Source organism: Saccostrea echinata, unplaced genomic scaffold (genome assembly GCF_033153115.1).
Source record: "Saccostrea echinata isolate AGI-Se365-2 ecotype Australia unplaced genomic scaffold, CSIRO_AGI_Sech_v1 ptg000006l, whole genome shotgun sequence".
Taxonomy (NCBI): Eukaryota; Metazoa; Mollusca; class Bivalvia; order Ostreida; family Ostreidae; genus Saccostrea; species Saccostrea echinata.
Genome location: NW_026889755.1, coordinates 6,815,131 through 6,834,875, shown reverse-complemented (window position 1 = coordinate 6,834,875; position 19,745 = coordinate 6,815,131). Strand labels below are relative to the sequence as shown.

At 33.1% G+C, this 19,745-nt stretch overlaps 1 protein-coding gene across 1 annotated transcript in view; it reads left to right on the top strand.

The window, feature by feature from the left end:
* The window catches only part of LOC133180310 (angiopoietin-2-like), a 36,357-nt gene extending 16,930 nt beyond the window's left edge, over positions 1 to 19,427 (top strand). The window contains exons 7-13 of the mRNA XM_061314857.1: positions 13,019 to 13,237; positions 14,265 to 14,352; positions 14,634 to 14,639; positions 14,850 to 14,983; positions 15,758 to 15,854; positions 18,664 to 18,828; positions 19,034 to 19,427. Coding sequence (XP_061170841.1) covers positions 13,019 to 13,237; positions 14,265 to 14,352; positions 14,634 to 14,639; positions 14,850 to 14,983; positions 15,758 to 15,854; positions 18,664 to 18,828; positions 19,034 to 19,296 — 972 coding nt within the window. The 3' untranslated portion in view covers positions 19,297 to 19,427. The remainder of the gene's footprint in view (positions 1 to 13,018; positions 13,238 to 14,264; positions 14,353 to 14,633; positions 14,640 to 14,849; positions 14,984 to 15,757; positions 15,855 to 18,663; positions 18,829 to 19,033) is intronic.
* The last annotated feature ends 318 nt before the right edge of the window (positions 19,428 to 19,745 follow it).

Below are 19,745 nucleotides of genomic sequence, written 5' to 3'. Positions count from 1 at the left end.
TCGACATAAATTTTTATTTTGTAGATTTATATAAAAGTCTCCTCCAAGTCTGTTTAAAACTGTTCTAAGAAGTCCTAATAATGAGTACACAGTCATAATATAAATCGTTCTATACTTTTTATCATTTACGATTATTCTTTGACATATAAAACTTAATAAGTGATACATGTACCACGTGGTTGTCTTCTGGTGCATTTTAAATATATCATTTACTGTCTTGTAATGAATACAGTAAAACTTGTTTAGTACGAACACGGATATAGCGAACTCACGGATATTGAAAAGTTTTTCGGGGTCCCCTGCAAAATTCTTTACAATTCTTTGTAAAATTTTACGGTTATAACGAACTCTTATATAACGAATTTACGGATATAGCGAACTGATTTTGACTCCCGTAGAGGTTAAATATAGTGAATTTACATCTTTTATAACGAATTTTCAAAGAATCAAAATTTGATAAATTGAACTGTCTTTATTCGCATTAAGTATTTGTATATAAAATTCAGTTCATAGTAAAACCTTAGTTATCCAAGGTATGTTTTGTAATAATTGTTTCCCAAACATATTCGGTAGTAATACTTGAAGGAAAATGTGCATATTGCTAATTCGCTATATATAGTTATTCGAATTCGTTATACGGATAAAACAAACTACGGATATAGCGAATTAAATTCACAGGTCCCCAGGACTTGGCTTTAACCGAGTTTTACTGTACTTACAACCTGATATGAAAAAAGATTTGTTTTAAGAAGTAATATTATTTGTTGTTTGTGTGTCTTCACCTACATTGAGGCAGAAAACACGGTTAGCTTTTTACAATTGCATTGATAACCAGTGCGTTCGAGGAAAAATAGTACCTCTATGTCTTCAGGTGATGTTCAGTCTGATTAAAACGACCCTCTTCTACTTAAACTCGTCAGGGCCTGACAGGCATCGCAAGGAAGTCATCTTCACACGTCCGCCACATATGACCAATCGGAGAGCTTTCTCTTCTTAAGAAAGTCTTTTTGAACTCTTTAATAGGAGATAAAATAGTTAAATCAGAATATGGTGCCACCCAGTGTCCCCGGGCTGAAACGAGAAAATTTTCTTATTTGACAATTTTTGTATAATTTGTGGGTTTCGTTTCATACAAACTGTCAAAACAGTGATGGAACTGACAGATGTCTTAAATTCTTCAACAAGAAGTTGAAATTGACAGCAGATCGTATACGATTGATTGAAACATGCATGGGGAGCAAATTAAGACTGATGCTCACGATCGGGTCATATGCATTATGTTTTATTATGTTTCCGTTCTGCCGAACGTATACACATGTTGAAGAAAGATGTCGACAGGTAGGTTATTATTCAGTTATTCATTTGATTAAAGCGAAAACACGTCATAAATACGATATTGATTTGACTGTATAGACGTTTATATCAATATTTACTTTTGAATTGTTCCCAATTTTTCTACTTAGTGAAGCGTGAATTGTGTCAGGTACAAAAGTAACATGACAATTGCACTTCTTATGTCTCTTCACCTACACATTCTTATTTGAAAATGAAAATAAAGAGTCGAGGGCGCTTTTGGTTGGCATTCGGCAGGAATCTGGGCGCACTTGAAAAGTGAAAATTTCATTGTTCTTTCACATAAAATTTTAGCATTCTTTTGAGGCATCGGGCTCCTGTGAAATAAGAAAGGGAAATATTTTCCTGATATTGTTTTGATTTCCTAAAAAAATAACTTGAAATATGGCTGAATAAGTAATTTGGCACAAAACATATTTTTAAACACATATTTGCTATCTCTGGGTCATCTCTCCACAATTTTAAAATTGTTGTTTTTGTGCATTTTCATTCGAATAAATAAGTAAACATTTGAAACAAGAAGTTTGTGAGCCAATGCTCACTTGTAATACCCCCGCTCTGATGTGAATATAAACTCTGATGTGAATACACACTCTGATGTAAATATACACAAGTTCAGTTAAGGACAGACATAGGGATAAAAAGAAGTTGAAATCAGATTCGTACAAAAATCAATCCTATCATATTGTATGCCTCAACAAAGAGTGTGCTTAAAATTCATGAATCTGCAATGAGTAGTTTTTGAGAAAGCTGCAACGAAAATTTGTTACATATTGTACAGACAGCCTCAGGAATAAACAGGAAGTTTACATCGGATTCAAACAGAAATAAATCCCTACATATGGCATGCCTAAACAAGGAGTGTGGAAAAATTCATCCATCTGCAATGAGTAGTTGTTGAGAAAACTACGAGGAAATTTGTTATGTGTGGTACGGACAGACGCGTAGGTAAACTGGAAGTTGAAATCAGATTCATACAGAAATAAATCCCACCATATAGCATACCTCAACAAGGAGTGTGTTAATATTTCAAACATCTGCGATAAGTAGTTGCCGAGAAAACTGCAAATAAAATTTTGTTACGGACAGACAGACAGACACACACAAGAGTAAAACATTATACCCCCTTCTCCTTAGGATCGGGGGTACAAAAAAGGAGAGAAAACCCAGAGACTTTAAAAAATTGTTCCCAAAAAAAATTTCATTGTGTAAATGCGTTGCTTCGTTGACATATTAAAAACCACTTCATTTGCATATATATATATATATATATATATATATATATATATATATATATATATGACAAGTTGTTTTTTCTTTTTAATTTAAAATAGGTAAATTTTGATTTAATGGCACCGTAGTGAAAACAATTTTCCCAATCTCCTGAAACAAATAACTGCATTTAACTATACCCTATCATTTTATAAGTGTTTATTTTTAGTGTAAACTATTAATTCTTATAAGATAAGCGGACTTGGTTATTTCAGATTGACTAGGTATTTCAGAGTAAATATAACATTTTCCTAATGCATACTTTTTTAAGTCTGACCAGCTGTGGTCAGCAGACCAAATCATGGACATTTAAACCATAAACAGGTTGGGCACACCCCACCAAATGGTCATTTATCCCCCGTTTGGTGGACAATCTCCCATATCGGAGACGAATTTTACTGACCAAATGGTGGACTTCTTTATTCTATTCCAAATTTTATTAAAATAAAGCAAAAGCGCATATACTTAGGCATTAGGGAATTTTAGTGAACATATTCGTCGCACAATTAACATAGTTCGGTCGATTTCCCATGTGCAATTTCTCCGTAACTTCCTAAAAACGATACCCATAGTTGTCCGTAACAGCCGAACTTCTTGATCACTCGATCAAAAAAAAATTGATTTTGTCTAGTAGGATAAAAATTCTATTTTATCCAGTGGTTGAACTCTTGATAAGTTAAGTTTCAATCACTTTTTGGATCTTCGTCAATATTTATTTCCATAAAATCCCGTTAAACACGAGCTCCTCATTACTTTACTGGTATGGTGGGCACTTACTGCTAAAAAGTTATATTTTTCTATACTTGAACGTAATATCTGTTGTTATTTTTCTTTTAGGATGAAGTTGCATATTCCATACGACCTTTCTGTGGTATAATATGTATATTACTGATGAATTTAATATACTTGATGAATAATTTTCAATAAAAGATTTACAAAGTGACTTTTGCAATTATTCTTGTATTCGTTCGAAGTACATCGTAGTAAAACAATAATTATATCATAATCTAACTTCATTTACTATTTTTATAGAGAACAAAGCTATTGCATACAAAATAAAATGAAATAAAGGCGAAAACTTATTTTTCTTTTGATTTTCTAATTGAAAATTGACACTAATGTGCCTCCGTAGTAAAATCCGACTTTTGACCAGGTTAAAAAAAAGATCATCGTTTTTATTGGTTTGCATTATTTGATTGGTTGCCCGGATAATCGAAATAGAAAGTAAAGAACATGATTGACAGGTGCAGCATCGTAGAAGAAGGAGGAAAGTTTCTTTTTAAGTAAAAACGGAGAAACGTTGCACTTGTTTACATACGTGACATTTTTTTTCAAATTTTTGAACGACTCTGCGCAAAAAATTACACGTTGAATTTCCGATTTTTTTCACTCAAAACACCGATAAATATCTATATTTTATTCCACGTGGTTTAAAATTATGCGCCATTCCACGCCATTCTATGGAATTGAACACAACCATTTTTCTCTCCCAAATGGTCAGTAAAATTCGTCTCCGATATGGGAGATTGTCCACTAAACGGGGGATAAATGACCATTTGGTGGGGTGTGCCCAACCTGATAAAAGTTTCGTACACATGAACCCTGCAAATCTCACGCCAAAAACGCCCATCTTCTTTAAGTTATTTTGTTTTTATGACTATATGACAGAACAATGATGTTTTGTATATTTATATTCCTTCAGCAGTAAAGCAAAGCTAAAGCAAAGATGGTTCAAAGCTACACAAATACATGTACAAGCAGTCATTTTTCTCTATCGGTCCCATAGCAGGATTTCAACGATTAAAGCTGAACACGATTCGTAAAGGGAATTTGTCTGCCATATTTGAATGGCCTGTCGCTATATCTGAGGACCCCTATATAAAGCCGCCGACTTAGTCGTTGTTCAGTGTAATCAATCGTCACCGGTGTAGACGGACGTATGCTATACAGTAAAAAATAACTGTGTACTTCTTCTAATGCAGGGGGTCGTAACATAAAGGGTACTTTAGTCTAAGACCATGCTTAAATAGGACTTAAGTACAGTCTTAAACTTAAGACCGTAACTAGAAGCGTGCTAAGATTTGACAATCTTAGCAAAACTTAGGCGGCCGGTAGAGGTGACTTAAGTAAGTCTTAACTTTCTTAAATACATATTTAGAACTATTCAAGATTGACTTACTATGTTAAAACATTCCTTTATTAATATTATGCATTAAAAGATAATTTTCTCTATTTAATATACTGGTATAAGAAGTTTAGTTTTTCGCACCGGGGGGGGGGGGGGGGGAGGGAGGTGTATACATCACTTATTCCAATATCACTCTCTAAATGACATACATGTAAATGCAAAATATTTTTTTGGGATACGTTTGAAACATTAGTGGGACCTAGGTTATAAACACTAATCATTATAAGTAAGTTGTATACAGTAATCATGGATTTGTTTGTTCACTGAGAAAAAAATGAGATGAAATGGTTTTAAAACTTGTAGGTGAAGTAAAGGGTGATGAGTAGAAAAACTATTTAATAAAGACTTTCTGTAAATTAGATTGAAAGTAGAACGCAACAAGCGAGGATTCAGACAGGGGTTCACTACCGTTAACTCTCTTTTCCCCTCTCTCTCTCGAGGGAGAGAGAGAGAGTTGTTGATAAGTTGGAGATATACGAAAAATTGTTTTCTTAAGGACAGACGATACGTTCCTCAATAATATATTTTTTCCCAAGATTTTGTCATTGAAGTACTGCTACTTTGATAAGTTTCCTCACAAAAAAATTAAGGTACCTTACCAGGCATTTGTGTAAGATACCAGAGGATGATGTTTCCTATGTAATCCTTTTGGAAATAACTTAATTTGCCAATATTAAATTTTTAGTGGTTTGAGTTTTTAAAGACAATTAGAAACCAGATTAGAAATCTCAAGGTGATTATAATTTTGAATATTTTAATATTTTGAATATTTTTCGTAATTTATGAAGATATACAAAACAGATATTTGAGGAACGTATCGTCTGACCTTAAAACAATTCTTTTCTACTTTTTTATTAAGAGTTTCAATTTCAAGTACGTAGACGTTCGGTTATCGTGCCATGTCTGCGAGAATGACAATTTGAAAGCAAGTGAACATTACAATGAACCACTAGTGCCACTTTGTGACCGTGCAATATTTGATTTCAAATATTCAAAATTATTTAAACAGAATTGACTGTAAATACGCAGCTATGTTAAGGCTTCCCGAAACTTTAAAATGCGCTCAAACATAATATGTCATTGCGAGGTCGGTTTTTGTTTTAATTTATAAGTATTGAACTTTAGTACTTCCAATTTACATACAGGATTTCCTCGGCTATATATTAACATATTTGTTATGATATCACATGACTATGTTGATCACGTGACGGTCAATTATAATTTTTTTAAGTGTTTCATATAAATCGCCTCGGCGCAGCTGATTAACACAATAATTATTAACATTTTGTTATATAAATAAACTCATCGTGCCCTTGTGTATCCGAAATGTGCTTGGGAAAAGTCATAGTCTTACTTGGGTACAAAATATTTCCTGAGAAATTCAACTTACCTACAAATTTGAGGGTATTTTCCACACAATATCGTAATCTGTATTAAAACAAAGCCAACACACATTTTTCCCAAGCAAGATTCAGTTAGAGAACAACCTCTCCTTGCAGATTCCACAAAAATTCTCAGATTAATCCTCATTAATCACCTGCGCCAGACTCTTTTATACACACAAAATAATTTCTACCTACAACCACGGGTATAAAACAGAGTACATTTCAAAATTTTATTTTTTATAAGCATTTTTGACATGCTGAATTTCAATCAAGGGTAGGTAAGCGGTGTATTTTTAAAATATTCGGACATATAAGACTTAAAAAACCTTTAACGACCCGTGGATTTTGCAATAGCTATCTTGCATTTTATATGCAGTTTGAAATAAAGTGTAAAGGTCATGACACTCTCCCCGTCATAGCACCTTTAGTTTGCAGTGACTTGACGTCATTTTCCATTATGACGTCATATTTTGGTAGTTCAGAGATGTGAAGGCACAGAGTGCACTGTGATATTCTTCGGGAAGCCTTAACCTACCTGCGTAAATACGAAATCTAATCTGACCTAGCTAAAACCGATAGGTAAGGACGTCAACTTTAATATGCATGTGATTAAAAATGTAACTAAATCATTTTTACAAATATATATATAAATAAATTGAAAAAACTAAGATGATTAATAAAACATAATTTGAACATAAGTTTGACTTAGGTAATACATAGCTAAATCCGTTTTATGTTACGGTTTAAGACATACTTAAGTAGTACTTAGGCAGGTCTTAAGATTGCACCTAAAACATACTTACGACCCTACTTAAGTCAAAAACTTAGCAAGCTTTATGTTACGACCCCCAGGAGAGTAAGATAACAAAGAAACTTGCAACATTTGCACATGCAGGTCAGTGCAGTATACAAACAAAACTGCAATAAAATGTAAACAAAGGTATTGCAAGATAACAAGCACGAACACAGGTCGCCATTCCACGCCGATACCCGTGACAATAAAGCAGTCATGTGTAACGAATGCTAAGAGTATACACCGGTGCTGATATTGTAGATAGTGATGTCGAAAATGGCGTATGCCTATTTATGAGTCATGTTCAGCTTTAAGTAGACTCATCAACAGTCCAGTCTATGTGAAACTTGTTAAAATGTAGTGTGCACGCGCACCACTTGGAAAATTTCATTGTATTCACCGGTGTAACTTAAGTCATTGGAGAAGTTTTGGAGGTAATCAAGCTGTAAATTGGATGCATATAATTGACCAAAGATAAATGTCTTCAATTTCTATCTACAATCACAGGGGAAGGTAACATTTGATATGCATTAAGTTCAATTCCGAGTAGGATGATGGAGCTTTTATTTATACTTTGGGCTGACAAATTAAATACTTCCTTCATAGTATATGTATTACCTATTGATCTAAAATTTTACGTTAATATTTGACTCCGGATCCCATCGTGACAACACCATGTTTATTGGGCCATTTTCTGAGTACGATTAATTCTTATGTACATGGAGATGTTAAACGTTTAACAATATAGTAGTGCAAAAGTTATCCTTTAACATTTTTAGGTAAAATATATCCCATTTAAAATACCATTCCTACCAAAGAGGCCAAACAATATCTTATTTGCATATGAGATATACAATTCGTGGTGTTGTAAGCTTTTACAAGTTGTTGCTGAAAACGTTGTCTTTCTATGAACCACTTGGCTCCTTAGTCGTCCTATCCTGCATCCTGGGAGAGTTAGGCATGTTTCTAACAAACCTGAAGCGGGATCCATAAACATTCTTAAAATGTAATTCGGTGAAAGAAATTTCTTAAACCAATAAAGAACTTAAGTAATACTAAGAATGCATTTTTGTCTTAAGTTTTATTCATAAAACAACTTCGCAGGGGTAATAAGGAAGCACACAAAATATTCTACCTTGACTTAGTCAGTGCTACATTATGACGTCATAGTAGGCGAGATGACGTCAATTTTAGAATGCAAGTTTTCGTAATATTCGTATTTAGAGATGTAATTTAACTCTAGAAAATGAATAAAAACGTGTAAACATTTACAAAAATAAAATGTTTTTATTTTGTTATGCTGTATCTGTCATTTTGATTAAAATCTACCACCGATGACGTCATATGTGTACTTCAAGTAACTTGGGAATTGATCATGTCGTGTAAAGAGAATTTGGCTAAGACGGCATGTACAAAGATACGTAAAATGGAGTTTAGAAGCAAATATCCTGAATATTTTGTGAAATTCATATGGAGTTCAGTTACTAAAACAGGTATGCTAATTTATTTTCATCGATTGTATTCTCTTCGAAGACAGTCAGATATATACGTATCCCGGTCGGCCTTTCCTCTGTCATTTGTAACAAAAATAATGCAGCAGAACAACAATAAGCTGCATATTTCAAAACATAAGATTTGTACAGATGGAAAGTTTGCCTCCTAAAATACTTGGAAAGTGCTGCTAGAATCCCGAGTTAAGCATGGTTTTACGAAAAATCTCGGTTTATATGTATAAAATTCAAAACATCGGGTAAGGTTTCGTGCGAATGTGTGGAATTATTATTTTACTGACGGGACAGTGGGATTCTAGCAGCACTTTTTAGGCAAAATAGATGTTTTCCAAATATATTATTTACTCAAAGAAATTATTACACTTCGGGGTATTGTTGTTCTGTTAGCTTTTTTACTAAGGAAAATTTCGCTATTAATAGAAGTCACGTGATGCCGTGGTGGTGGTGCACGTCTTTGCGTTAGACACTCTTTTATCTTTATGCAATAGATAATAATAGTTTACATTTATCAGCGGTTTTGGTAAATTATCAAACTTAATTTTCTTTAAAAAGTCTAAATTTCCAGAGAATTGACTTATATGCTTCCTTAACATACCCGCGTTTATTCTTAGAAAATTCTTAAAAATAAGTGAACTCTGCAGCAGTCTTAGTGCAAAGAATTTCTTCAGTTCGCAAGTAAAATTGCTGTCAATATAGTTCACAGAAGAAACTTTAGAAAATGAAAAGTTTGTTTTCAAGAATACACTATTTTGAACTTGAACGTTTCTTCTGGATTAAGGAGGAATTCTTTTTGAGGAGTCTCTTGTTCATAACCAAAATACCTAATGGTTCAAAAGAAAGCATACATTATCCTCTCTTTAAAACGTTCTTCTCACTTTGAGGTACTTAGCTACTGGAAAATACAGCTATGCAACGGCGAGACATGGGTGTTTCCCAACCAACCGTCTCTCGGGCTATTTCCATAATACTGACAAGTTTTACCCCCCCCCCCCTGCAATAATCAGCCGCTTTGTAAATTTCCCTACCAGCGCAGCAGACATACAAAGAAATATAGTCATTTTTTGCAATTACGGGTTCTCCAGGCGTTGAGTATCACATGAGTACTAGAACGAGTTTTCAACAGATACTATTACCACAAGCATAACATCAAAGATGTTTTTGATGCAAATTATAAAATAACTTATATCGTTACCAAATGGCCAGAGTCAACACATGATTTGCGTATCTTAAACGAAAGTGGTCTTACTTGAGCAGACCCATCTCCCTGTCCACAAACACTTACTAGGAGACAGCGGATACCCCTCGAAACGTTGGCTGATGACCCCTTTCCTGAGACCAAACCAGGGATCCCAGTTAAAGTACAAGTAAAGTTTGTCATCTTTAATACATTTCCACTTTTCCACCTTTTTGAAGGTAAACAAGTATAGTTAACAACTCGGCTACTTTCACTTCGTAAAACCGGGTAGGTGTAAAGTAGATCAGAATAGAAGCACCCTAGCGGGCGAATCCAAAAGTTTCAGCCGTGGGGGGGGGGGGGGATGAACAAATGCTCTTAAATTTTAATTTTTAGTATTATTTTTATGACTGTTTTTTAAAAACTTTTTTGAAACATTCTTTATTCCATCTTACAAGATATATTTATTTATTTTATTTTTAAAAAATTGTTTAATAAACTACAGCTACAAATTATTTTCAAAACAGCTTTGTAATAACTTATCCAAAAAGGATCCACTTAAAAAAAATGGCTTCGAATATTTTGAGTAATTTGTTCTTCATTTACTTTTTATTCATTAATTTTTTTTTCATTTACAAATTATAATTTTCATTTCAAATATCAATTTATGCAGTTACTTACAAACTGATTTAACAGAGCTCACAAGAAAACAAGATCTGTATAGTGGAAAGAGGAATAGGCCAGTTGAAGAGGCAGTTCCATGTTCCAAAAAGCATGCAACGTTATTTTGGCCTGTGCTATTTTACATAACACACAAGAGCACAACATTGCTTGTCCGAAACTAGAAGATGATGACCATGATCAACTTGCTGATGTTCTTTACTTGAATGGCAATGATGGTTTGCGATACAGAGAGAAGTTTGCTGGGACTCACTTTTGAGTTACAGTTATTTTTGTAGGCCTTATATGTATAAACTCATTAACAAGGTCCAATACGATTTACATATTTTTCATTAACCTTATCTTCACTAAACAGTTTCCAGTGGTGTCACATGTGACATAAAAACAATAAATCAATATAAATCTGAATCAATAAAACATACTTTATTAAAATAGCTAGGTTCACTTTATGCATAAAATGGCCCTGTAGATATACCAATTTATTGACTTACACTTTATGTTCCATTTCAAAGATCAAGATCAAGTAGAGACTTAGTGTTTTCATTTCCTATTAAAAATTTTCTCCGTATAGCCAAGGTCTTGGAAAACAGGGCTCATGAAATTGCAATGTTCTTGAATTCTAAGGAAAACAAGTATATTTGAGTACTTTCACAGAAGAGAAATAATATGAGCGCACCCTCTGATCTTAAAAATAAAACAGGTTTTGTAATCCTCAGAAATAGTTCTATCATTTTATATTTGCATATTTAAGATCAGAGGTTACGCTCTTTCTTTTATATCGAAATATAGCTTTAAAAATTATCTGTTTTGTAGAATTTTTCACGATATGAGGAAAATGACGCATTTCATGACGTCATAATGCATTGGCTAGCCAGTGTAGGAGTTGTATTTCACACTCTAAAATATTTTCACTTTTACCCAGGTTCGTTCCGAAATATTATTGTTCTGGACCAAGATTAACTTTCCCTAAATAAAACAACTTGTAAAGTTTCAACAATTTATTATAAAAAAAAAACAAAAAAAAAAAAACAAGCAATTAAAAAAAAAACATGTAATAACTGATTCAGGTGGAAAAGGTGTCAACCCTAGACCTAGTCAATGAGTAGATACACTACTGATAATATAAAGGTTTGTCATGATTTAAATAGCCAAAAGAATAAAAGAAGTGAAAGTGACCAATAGATACTTTTCATGCTTGACTGATAATAGAACACCGATAGCCAAAATATATCTCTCGATAGAGCTGTATTAATCTGAATACCTTTAATATTATGGAAAGCCAAAAGTGAAATCTACTACACCAGAAAAGTATGTCATTTTTGATAGATACGCAGTCATCAAAGGTCTAAATGATATTTAATGCATTGTCAACTAAAACCAAGCCAAATAAAAAAGGCCTTAAGTGAACCTTGTTCTTTACTCTTATCTTTTGAGCTTTTTATTTTCAAGTTTAAATATTTTTTAAACATAATTATTCTTCCTTATTAAAAAGAAAAATCTAGAAGGACAATTTTAAACTGCGTTATTTGTTAGTTAACTCACGACCAAACAGAGTTAGATTAACTTACTACCATACTGTATGTATTATATCCTGATCCAGAATCGATTGTGACAGTATTATTTCTCAGTAACGTCAGATGGTGAAATAAAGTTCATCAACAATCAGTAAGACTTGACGTGTGTGCATGCGCTATTCACATGGAGAGTTTAACTCTAACACAAGTTCTTGCGTATTATAATTTATACCACATTTACATCATAATTTGATCTGAATAAATTTAATCGTTTTTACTATGTGTGAAAGCTAATTCAAATTGAATTAAGACTAATGTGCATTAGTCAGATTTTGTCCGATGCAAAGTGTCGGTAATTAGATCTTTTTAAGTGAAAAATGTATTTTAAAAATATGTTTATCACTTAAGAAGTAAACATTGGATATTATTTTTTTTTTATTATAAGTTCCATTAAATTGAAAATGCATTAATTTACTTCGCAATAACTGTCGTGTGAACGCCATTTCAGCAGCATTTTAATTTTTTTTTTTTTTTACTTTATGTGACGTAAAATTTAATTCTCATAATAGTAAACAGATCATAAATAAGAGAAATATAAATGTAGGAATGTATGACAATGTTTATTAATTACTTAATATACTTAAAATAAAGTAATTAATTACTTAAAAGCAAAATTCTTATTCCTTTCAACAAATAATGGTCAATAAGTTGATCTCGATGCTGTTTTTGTAAGGCCAATCGACCTTGTCTTCCAACCTAGGAAAAAATACAAAAAAAATCAATCAACCAAGTGATATTTGAATGTTTTAATCAATAAAGTAGTTAAAAATAATTGATATGAGAAAACAGATATGGCACGCCTACAAAGTTAATAACAAAAGGTAAAAGAAAAGCAAGCAACATTAATTCCCTCAGGAATATCTGCTAATTATCTGCTAATTTAAGTGTTAGTGTATTGCTCTCGCGGATAACGAAATATAATTTTAGACACTGTTTATTAATGAAGGACTTCATTAATACCCGAGACACTGATTTTTAGTAGGATAAATACTTCATTATTTTAATTGGAAGCCGTAATTAGCAGGTATCTTCAGACACTATGAATAAGAATATTATACTATTACTGGGTGTCCTGCTTTTCCACAAGGCTTCTTGTCTAGATTGGATACATGAGGAAAGATATGCTGGTCCTGTAGTTTTAGTGATGAAGATAATCGGTCAGAAGCAATGTATTAAAGAATGTCAAACCAGAGCTACTCTGTGTAAAGGAATCAGTTATAAGAAGGAAAATCTACAGTGTGAAATCGTATCCTCTACTGAGGAGATGGAGCCTTCCTCAAAGTACCTCAGAATTAAACTCGATGAAGTAAGTAAAAGAAAATAATGAAACGTTAATAAGGTTTTCATTCCGTGTATTTCTAAAACATACAATGAACATATCGGATGCAACTAATAACATAATTTATGTAAAATTCAAAATTCAAGCCCTTGGTAAATTTAAAGTGTTTTGATGTATAGATGCTAAGTCAATGCTTAAAAATTATCCAATATTTTGATCCATCTGTTTGTTTTTAGATGTCCGGAACGAAGATCATTTTGCGCGTGCAATGAGTGAAATGACTGATATACTTAATATAGTCATAACTTTTATATTTCTTGATGAATTGCTTTGCCACTCAGAATATAAAGATACTTTGGTATTGTGGACAAGATTACATAGTCAAATTGGCATGAACCCACGCGCATGCACGTGCGCTTCGCTCTGCATGGTTGATACAAATATCTTAATATCTTCCATGTTTTTGACGAAATACTTTGAAGTTTATATATAATATAGGTATATATTATTAGGTTCTACAACATATTATTTAGGAAATTTCTTGAAAACAGGCGCATGCAGGTGTGCTGCAATCTGATTGGCTGAAACTTTAAATGCTACACTTCCTTGGTTTACAACAAAACATGATGAAATTTATAATATAGATGGGCACCTTGGGCTTCTACATTATGATACTATCAAAATTGAATGCAACGTCATGCCTGCGCGTGTGCTGGATTCTGATTGGCTAATACTTAAATTGTTAAGTATCTTTTATTTTTCAATGAAATTCTTTGATATTTTACACAAATGTATATATTGTGAGACATTAAAAGAAAATTTAGTGAAAAATGAAGAAAACATGTGCAAGCACATGCGCTGAAATTTGATTTGCGGAGAAGTTTTCCAATTAAATACCCTTAAAAATAGTGTCCATCTATATTACAAATGCATTGCCTAATTCAGTGAAGCTTGTAGGGAATGGAGAATCATAAGGGATATTGGATTCGTTTGAGGAACATCTAGATCTGTAATTTTGTATTGGGTTTACACTGTATTAACAAAACTCTTTTAGACAGTGAATGACAACGTTGAATGCCTGTCGTGCTTGCCGAATGAGAAGTGTGTATTTCTTTCAAGCGAGAAGACATATTGCGTCAATGGTATGTAAGGTTTTATGAGGACTACTACTTAAAAGTAATTCCACAGACGGATAAGTGAATTCATTATTAAGAAAACCATAATTAACTTAATCCAAAACATTAATTTGCTAAAAGTAAACATTATAATTCCGATTTGTGGACAACATTATTTACCAAAAGCTGTAGATAATAAAACTGTGAAATAATTTAGTTTGGATTAAGTTTATAAGCAATATAGACAAAATAATATTTTAGTATTTATATGTACTTCCTTTTAAATATCTTTTCCTTTGTTTTTTAAGATAATGGTTGTCTATTTTATAGCTCAAACTAAATATGTTCATTTCACTAAATTCAGAGCAACAGTAAAGAACTGACATTCCATCTAAAAATTCCCTTACTTTTTCCATCGATTATCTTTCTAATATTCAATTTCCTTTGTTAATATTCACTAAAGCATTATACTAGTAGTTGTTATTAATTTGGAGTGAAACCAAACTTTTATCTTTCATTTCCAGATAAAAAAGGTACTAAAGATTGCACAGAAGTACAAAGTCTCTCATCTCAAAGTGGACTATATAGAATAAGTATCCCAGTCTTAGGTCACGTGACCGCCTTTTGTGAAATGGAGGCAGATGGTGGAGGCTGGACAGTATATATATATAATTAATTTTTATCAATACATGTAGATCCAGGTTGAGATGAAGGTGGATTGATTACTTTAAAGTCAAAAAAGCCTTAATAGTTCAAGAAACTATTTGTTTGTTTGTTTTGCTGTTAACGTCCCTCTCGAAAATTTTTAACACATATGGAGACGCCACCTTTTGCCGGTGGAGAGCTACAAATTTTGACCTACACTCAGCACTTAGGGCCATTGAGCAGTGAGGGATCTTTTTCGTGCCAGTACCTACATGTACTGCGACACGGGACCACTGTTTATACGGTCCCATCCGAAGGACTGGTCTCCACGTCCCACTGTGGGATTCGAACCCGCGGCGTAAGGATTAACTCCTTACTCTGCGACTCTAGAGCAGACGTTTTACCATTGCGCCACGCGGGCGACTTGTTCACGAAATAAAGTAACGTTTTGATTTTTTGAATTATGTACAGTATCAAAACAATTTATCCAGTGTACTTTATAATAATCAAACCGTCACTGTTAATTTTAATATTATCCTGTTGAACTTGAATGACTTTTTCTTATTAACATTTCATAGAGTTGCATGCGGAAATTCAGATTAATTGTAAAGGTTTTTGAAGAGCAATTACACTGAAATCAATGTTTAACAAGAAAGAAATTTCCAATATATGCATAAAATCAATATACGCGTCATAGATAATCAGAGCAAAAGATTTGGATTAATGAATTGATGACTTCTCTCACGCATTAACATATCTTACATTTATTTTTAATTTATTCGTTCAGGTTTTCCAACGTCGACTTGACGGATCTGAGGATTTCTACAGAACCTGGGCGGAATACAAGGATGGATTTGGGAATCTCACGGCTGAATTCTGGTTTGGTAAATTACTTGTTATTCATTCTAAAAATGACACTCACTGCAAAATTAATATTAGATTTCTTGAGAATTGAGTAAATGCAACAGGGTCTTCAAGCCCTTTATTTTATAATTAAAAGATATTAGCAAAGGAATAAGGTCAAGTTTCCTTTAAAATTTTCCAATCAATTATCTTTTAACTTTAAATAAATACAGTTATTATAAATTAGATTCATGTTTTAAAAGAAAAGTAGACTAATTAAATTTGCTTTCATTAAGGTTTTTTGAAATCTTTTTTTTTTCATGAGTAAAAATGTCATTAAATTGATTTCTCTTTTTGCTTCAATAGGTAACACATATATAAAGCTTCTAAAAAAATGAGTTAAACATGTTATGTAAATACACATTTTACATTTGCTAATATTTTTCTTATTGAAGAGCAAACAAGTTCCTTTCTGTGTAAACTTTTCAGAGGTCATAACTTGACCTTAAAACAGGACGCAGTGATACTTATCTGTACCGAAACCTTTACAAACGCCAATAAAGTTATTTTTATTGCTTGAGAAAAAGAAAATTAGGGAAATATTTTATTTAACAAAATGCATTTGAGTAGGCCAAAATTGGAACTTGAAAACGCCATTTTTCGACCCCCATTTGGCACAAAGGGTGAAAATGAAAATCAAAAAACCTATTAATAGCACAACTGCTGGACATGTATGTATAAGAATTGAGTTCATGGAAGCAGTTTTTTTTGAGGAAATTTGAACAGTTGTATAACGGTACTTATTGTCGCTCTGTACAAATTATCGCCGGCGACAATATGTACATGTAGCTACCCTCACTGGACATTGTCGTCTATCGGTACATATTATAATCGGCGACAAAATGTACCGAGACAGCATTTTTCTCAGTTAAATAGGTAAGAGAGGTTGATGATAGAAAATTGAAGACATCATGTTTATCACTAGGTTTAGTTTGCCATCAATGTATTTCCCTAGTAAGACATCCAAGTATGCTACAGATGTATCAGACTTCATGGTATCTTTTATTTCCAGTTCAATTGGATGTATCGAATCATCGTAAGAATAGAAATAAATGCTTTGAATTGATTTAACGTCATGATACATGTATAATCATAATATACTGGTATTTATAAAAATATTATAAAATTAATATTAAAAATTAAGACTGGCACATTATTTTTTTTTCAACAACTGTGAGCTTAGATATGATGACCAGGGGGTATCTTTGTAGAGTTGAAAAGTAAAACCCGAGTCACATTTTATAAAAACGACCAAGGGCCGACGGTTTTTGAGGCAAAAATAGGATTCTTCAGGCGGCCGGATGGTTGTCGACCGTTGTCTTGCCCGATTTTGACCTCTTCTCGTCGGTCGACCAATTTTGTGCAAGTCGGGCCATGTTATAATTTTTTTCTGCCTCTTTGGCTGATTACTTCAAATGAAGCAGTCGTTGAATAGTCCGTTCACCAACCTTCAACCATCGCCTGACCATCAGCAGACAGTTCTATAAGTCGGTTTAATCAATTTAGGAATTGGGTTTTCGTAAATGTCGACGAAAATCAAACTGTGGCTTACCGAACGATGATCAGGCGACTGTTGGCCGACTTAGAATTATTTAATTTTTGAAAATTACCTGTGTTCCTATGAATCAATGTGACTGCTCTGCGTTGCCCGATACCAGTGACAGCCGATCATGTTTTTCAGCCGACAATACGAGAAAAAGACTTATACGTAGGTCACATTTAAGCCGATGGCCAACAGTCGTCCAACCATCGTTCGCGAGGCCGCAGTTTGATTTTCCCCGTCGGCCGACATTACGAAAACCCTATTTCTAAATGTCGACCGACCGATGAACGACATAAAGAACTGTCTGCAGATGGTCGGACAATGATCGAAGGTTGGTCGTCGACTATTCAACAACTGCTTCAATTGAAGGAATAGGCCAACGACGCAGAAAAAAATTATAACATGGCCCGACAGACACAAAATTGGTCGACCGACGTAAATGAGGTCAAAATGGGACAAGACAAAGGCCAATGAACAGCCGACTGTCGCCCGAAGAATCCTATTTTTTGCCTCAAAAACCGTAGGACATTGGTCGTTTTTGGAAATGTGACTGGGGTTTTAGGCATACGGGATCGATCCTTATATCGAAGATTAAATCCCACTGAGGGACCTGGAGACCGAAGATATTAAATTGAGGTCCCTTCTCGCAGAATATACTGACAACAACAAAAAATATCCTTTATTGCTCAATAGCGAAAGGTGCCCATTAAAGTCTCATTCTCCAGCTTTCCACAGAGAACTGGCCATGGAAATGTTGACACATGAAACAAAAAATTAAGGGATTGATTGAACGTTGTGGGTTAACGTCCTTTGAAAAATATTTTTACTCATTAGAGACGTTACTTTAAAAAATTTCAAGGAAAGCCCTAATAAAATATTCAACGAATATTTAAAAATATTTTGAGTATTACGTTCTTCTTTGGAAAAATAGTAGTTGCACGTTATAAAGATAATTGGCTTAATGACATTTTCCATGGTTCTCTTACTTCTCTAGAGTTTCTTATAGTTACATTTTGAACACCTTAAAGATATATAAAAAGCAACAAGTATCTTTTTTTCTAAAAAGAATTGATAATTGATGAATAAAAACCAGAAAAAAAAATGGGAAAACTACACAATCCTGATGATCCCTTTTCATAATTTCAATTTAGCAAACCCTGTCTTATCACTGAGTTTTGTGTTTGGTTTGAAGCCTAATTTGTAATCACCTGATAGTATTTACTTGGATAATTCTATTGTTAATTAAGGAAATGAAAAACTCTACCTCTTACTGAGTCAAGGAATATACGAGTTACGGATGGACATGAGTGATTTCAACAATCAGACACGTTATGTTAAATACAGCAGTATATCTCTCGGTAACGAGGCTTCAAAATACCTGATGTCCTTATCTGGGTACTCGGGGGACGTAGGTAAGTTATTTAAAAAAAAATATGCTAGTTCTCTTAAAACTAAAACTTAAAACAATAATGAAAATCACAATATAAAATACACGCACCTCTAAATATATTGGATAAGATTTTGTTTCTTTTTTCTTAGATATTCTATATTTTAACTCTCTTCATTGCATTATTTCTTTATTTATTGATTTTTTTTATATATATTTATTATTTCTAGCTGATTGTTTTACTGCAACAACCAACCCCATACAAAATATGAAGTTCTCGACGAAAGATCAAGACAACGATGTTGATGGAAACAACTGTGCGACTTTGTACAAGTCTGGATGGTGGCATAATAAATGTCATTGTTCTAACCCTAACGGTCTGTACTTAGCTGGAGACACCACCATATTTGCTGAAGGGATAACTTATAATCCCTGGCTAACGCATTATTACTCACTGAAGACGATTCAGCTAATGGTTAGAAGAACAGTATAAGTAATAGAGCTAGCTAAAACAGAAAAACGGAAACGTAGGGAAAAATGAATGTAAATTTCAACGGAAAAGATAGAGAATTGTAATACGTTAATATATCTCAATGTACATGTCAAAAGAATGGAAATAATGAAATGAAGCAGTGTACCGAGTACATAAATACTACTCCATGAATGAATATTTCAAGCCCGTAAGATCCTAGCATATTGTCATTTGATAGTTTTTTGGTGAATTCTTTTGCTTTTATTTTCCTGTTTGGTTAACCTATTTAAATGTATATACAACTTTACTATAACACCAAGATTAGTCCACTTAAAATGAAATTACTTTCCAAATGTGAACCTTTGTCTACATTAACAATCAGCGCTTTAAAATTCTATGCTTTTTGAGGTTAAGATAAATAATCTTTTTAATCGAAATAAAAGGGGAAGTGAGAATATTGATCAATCTCA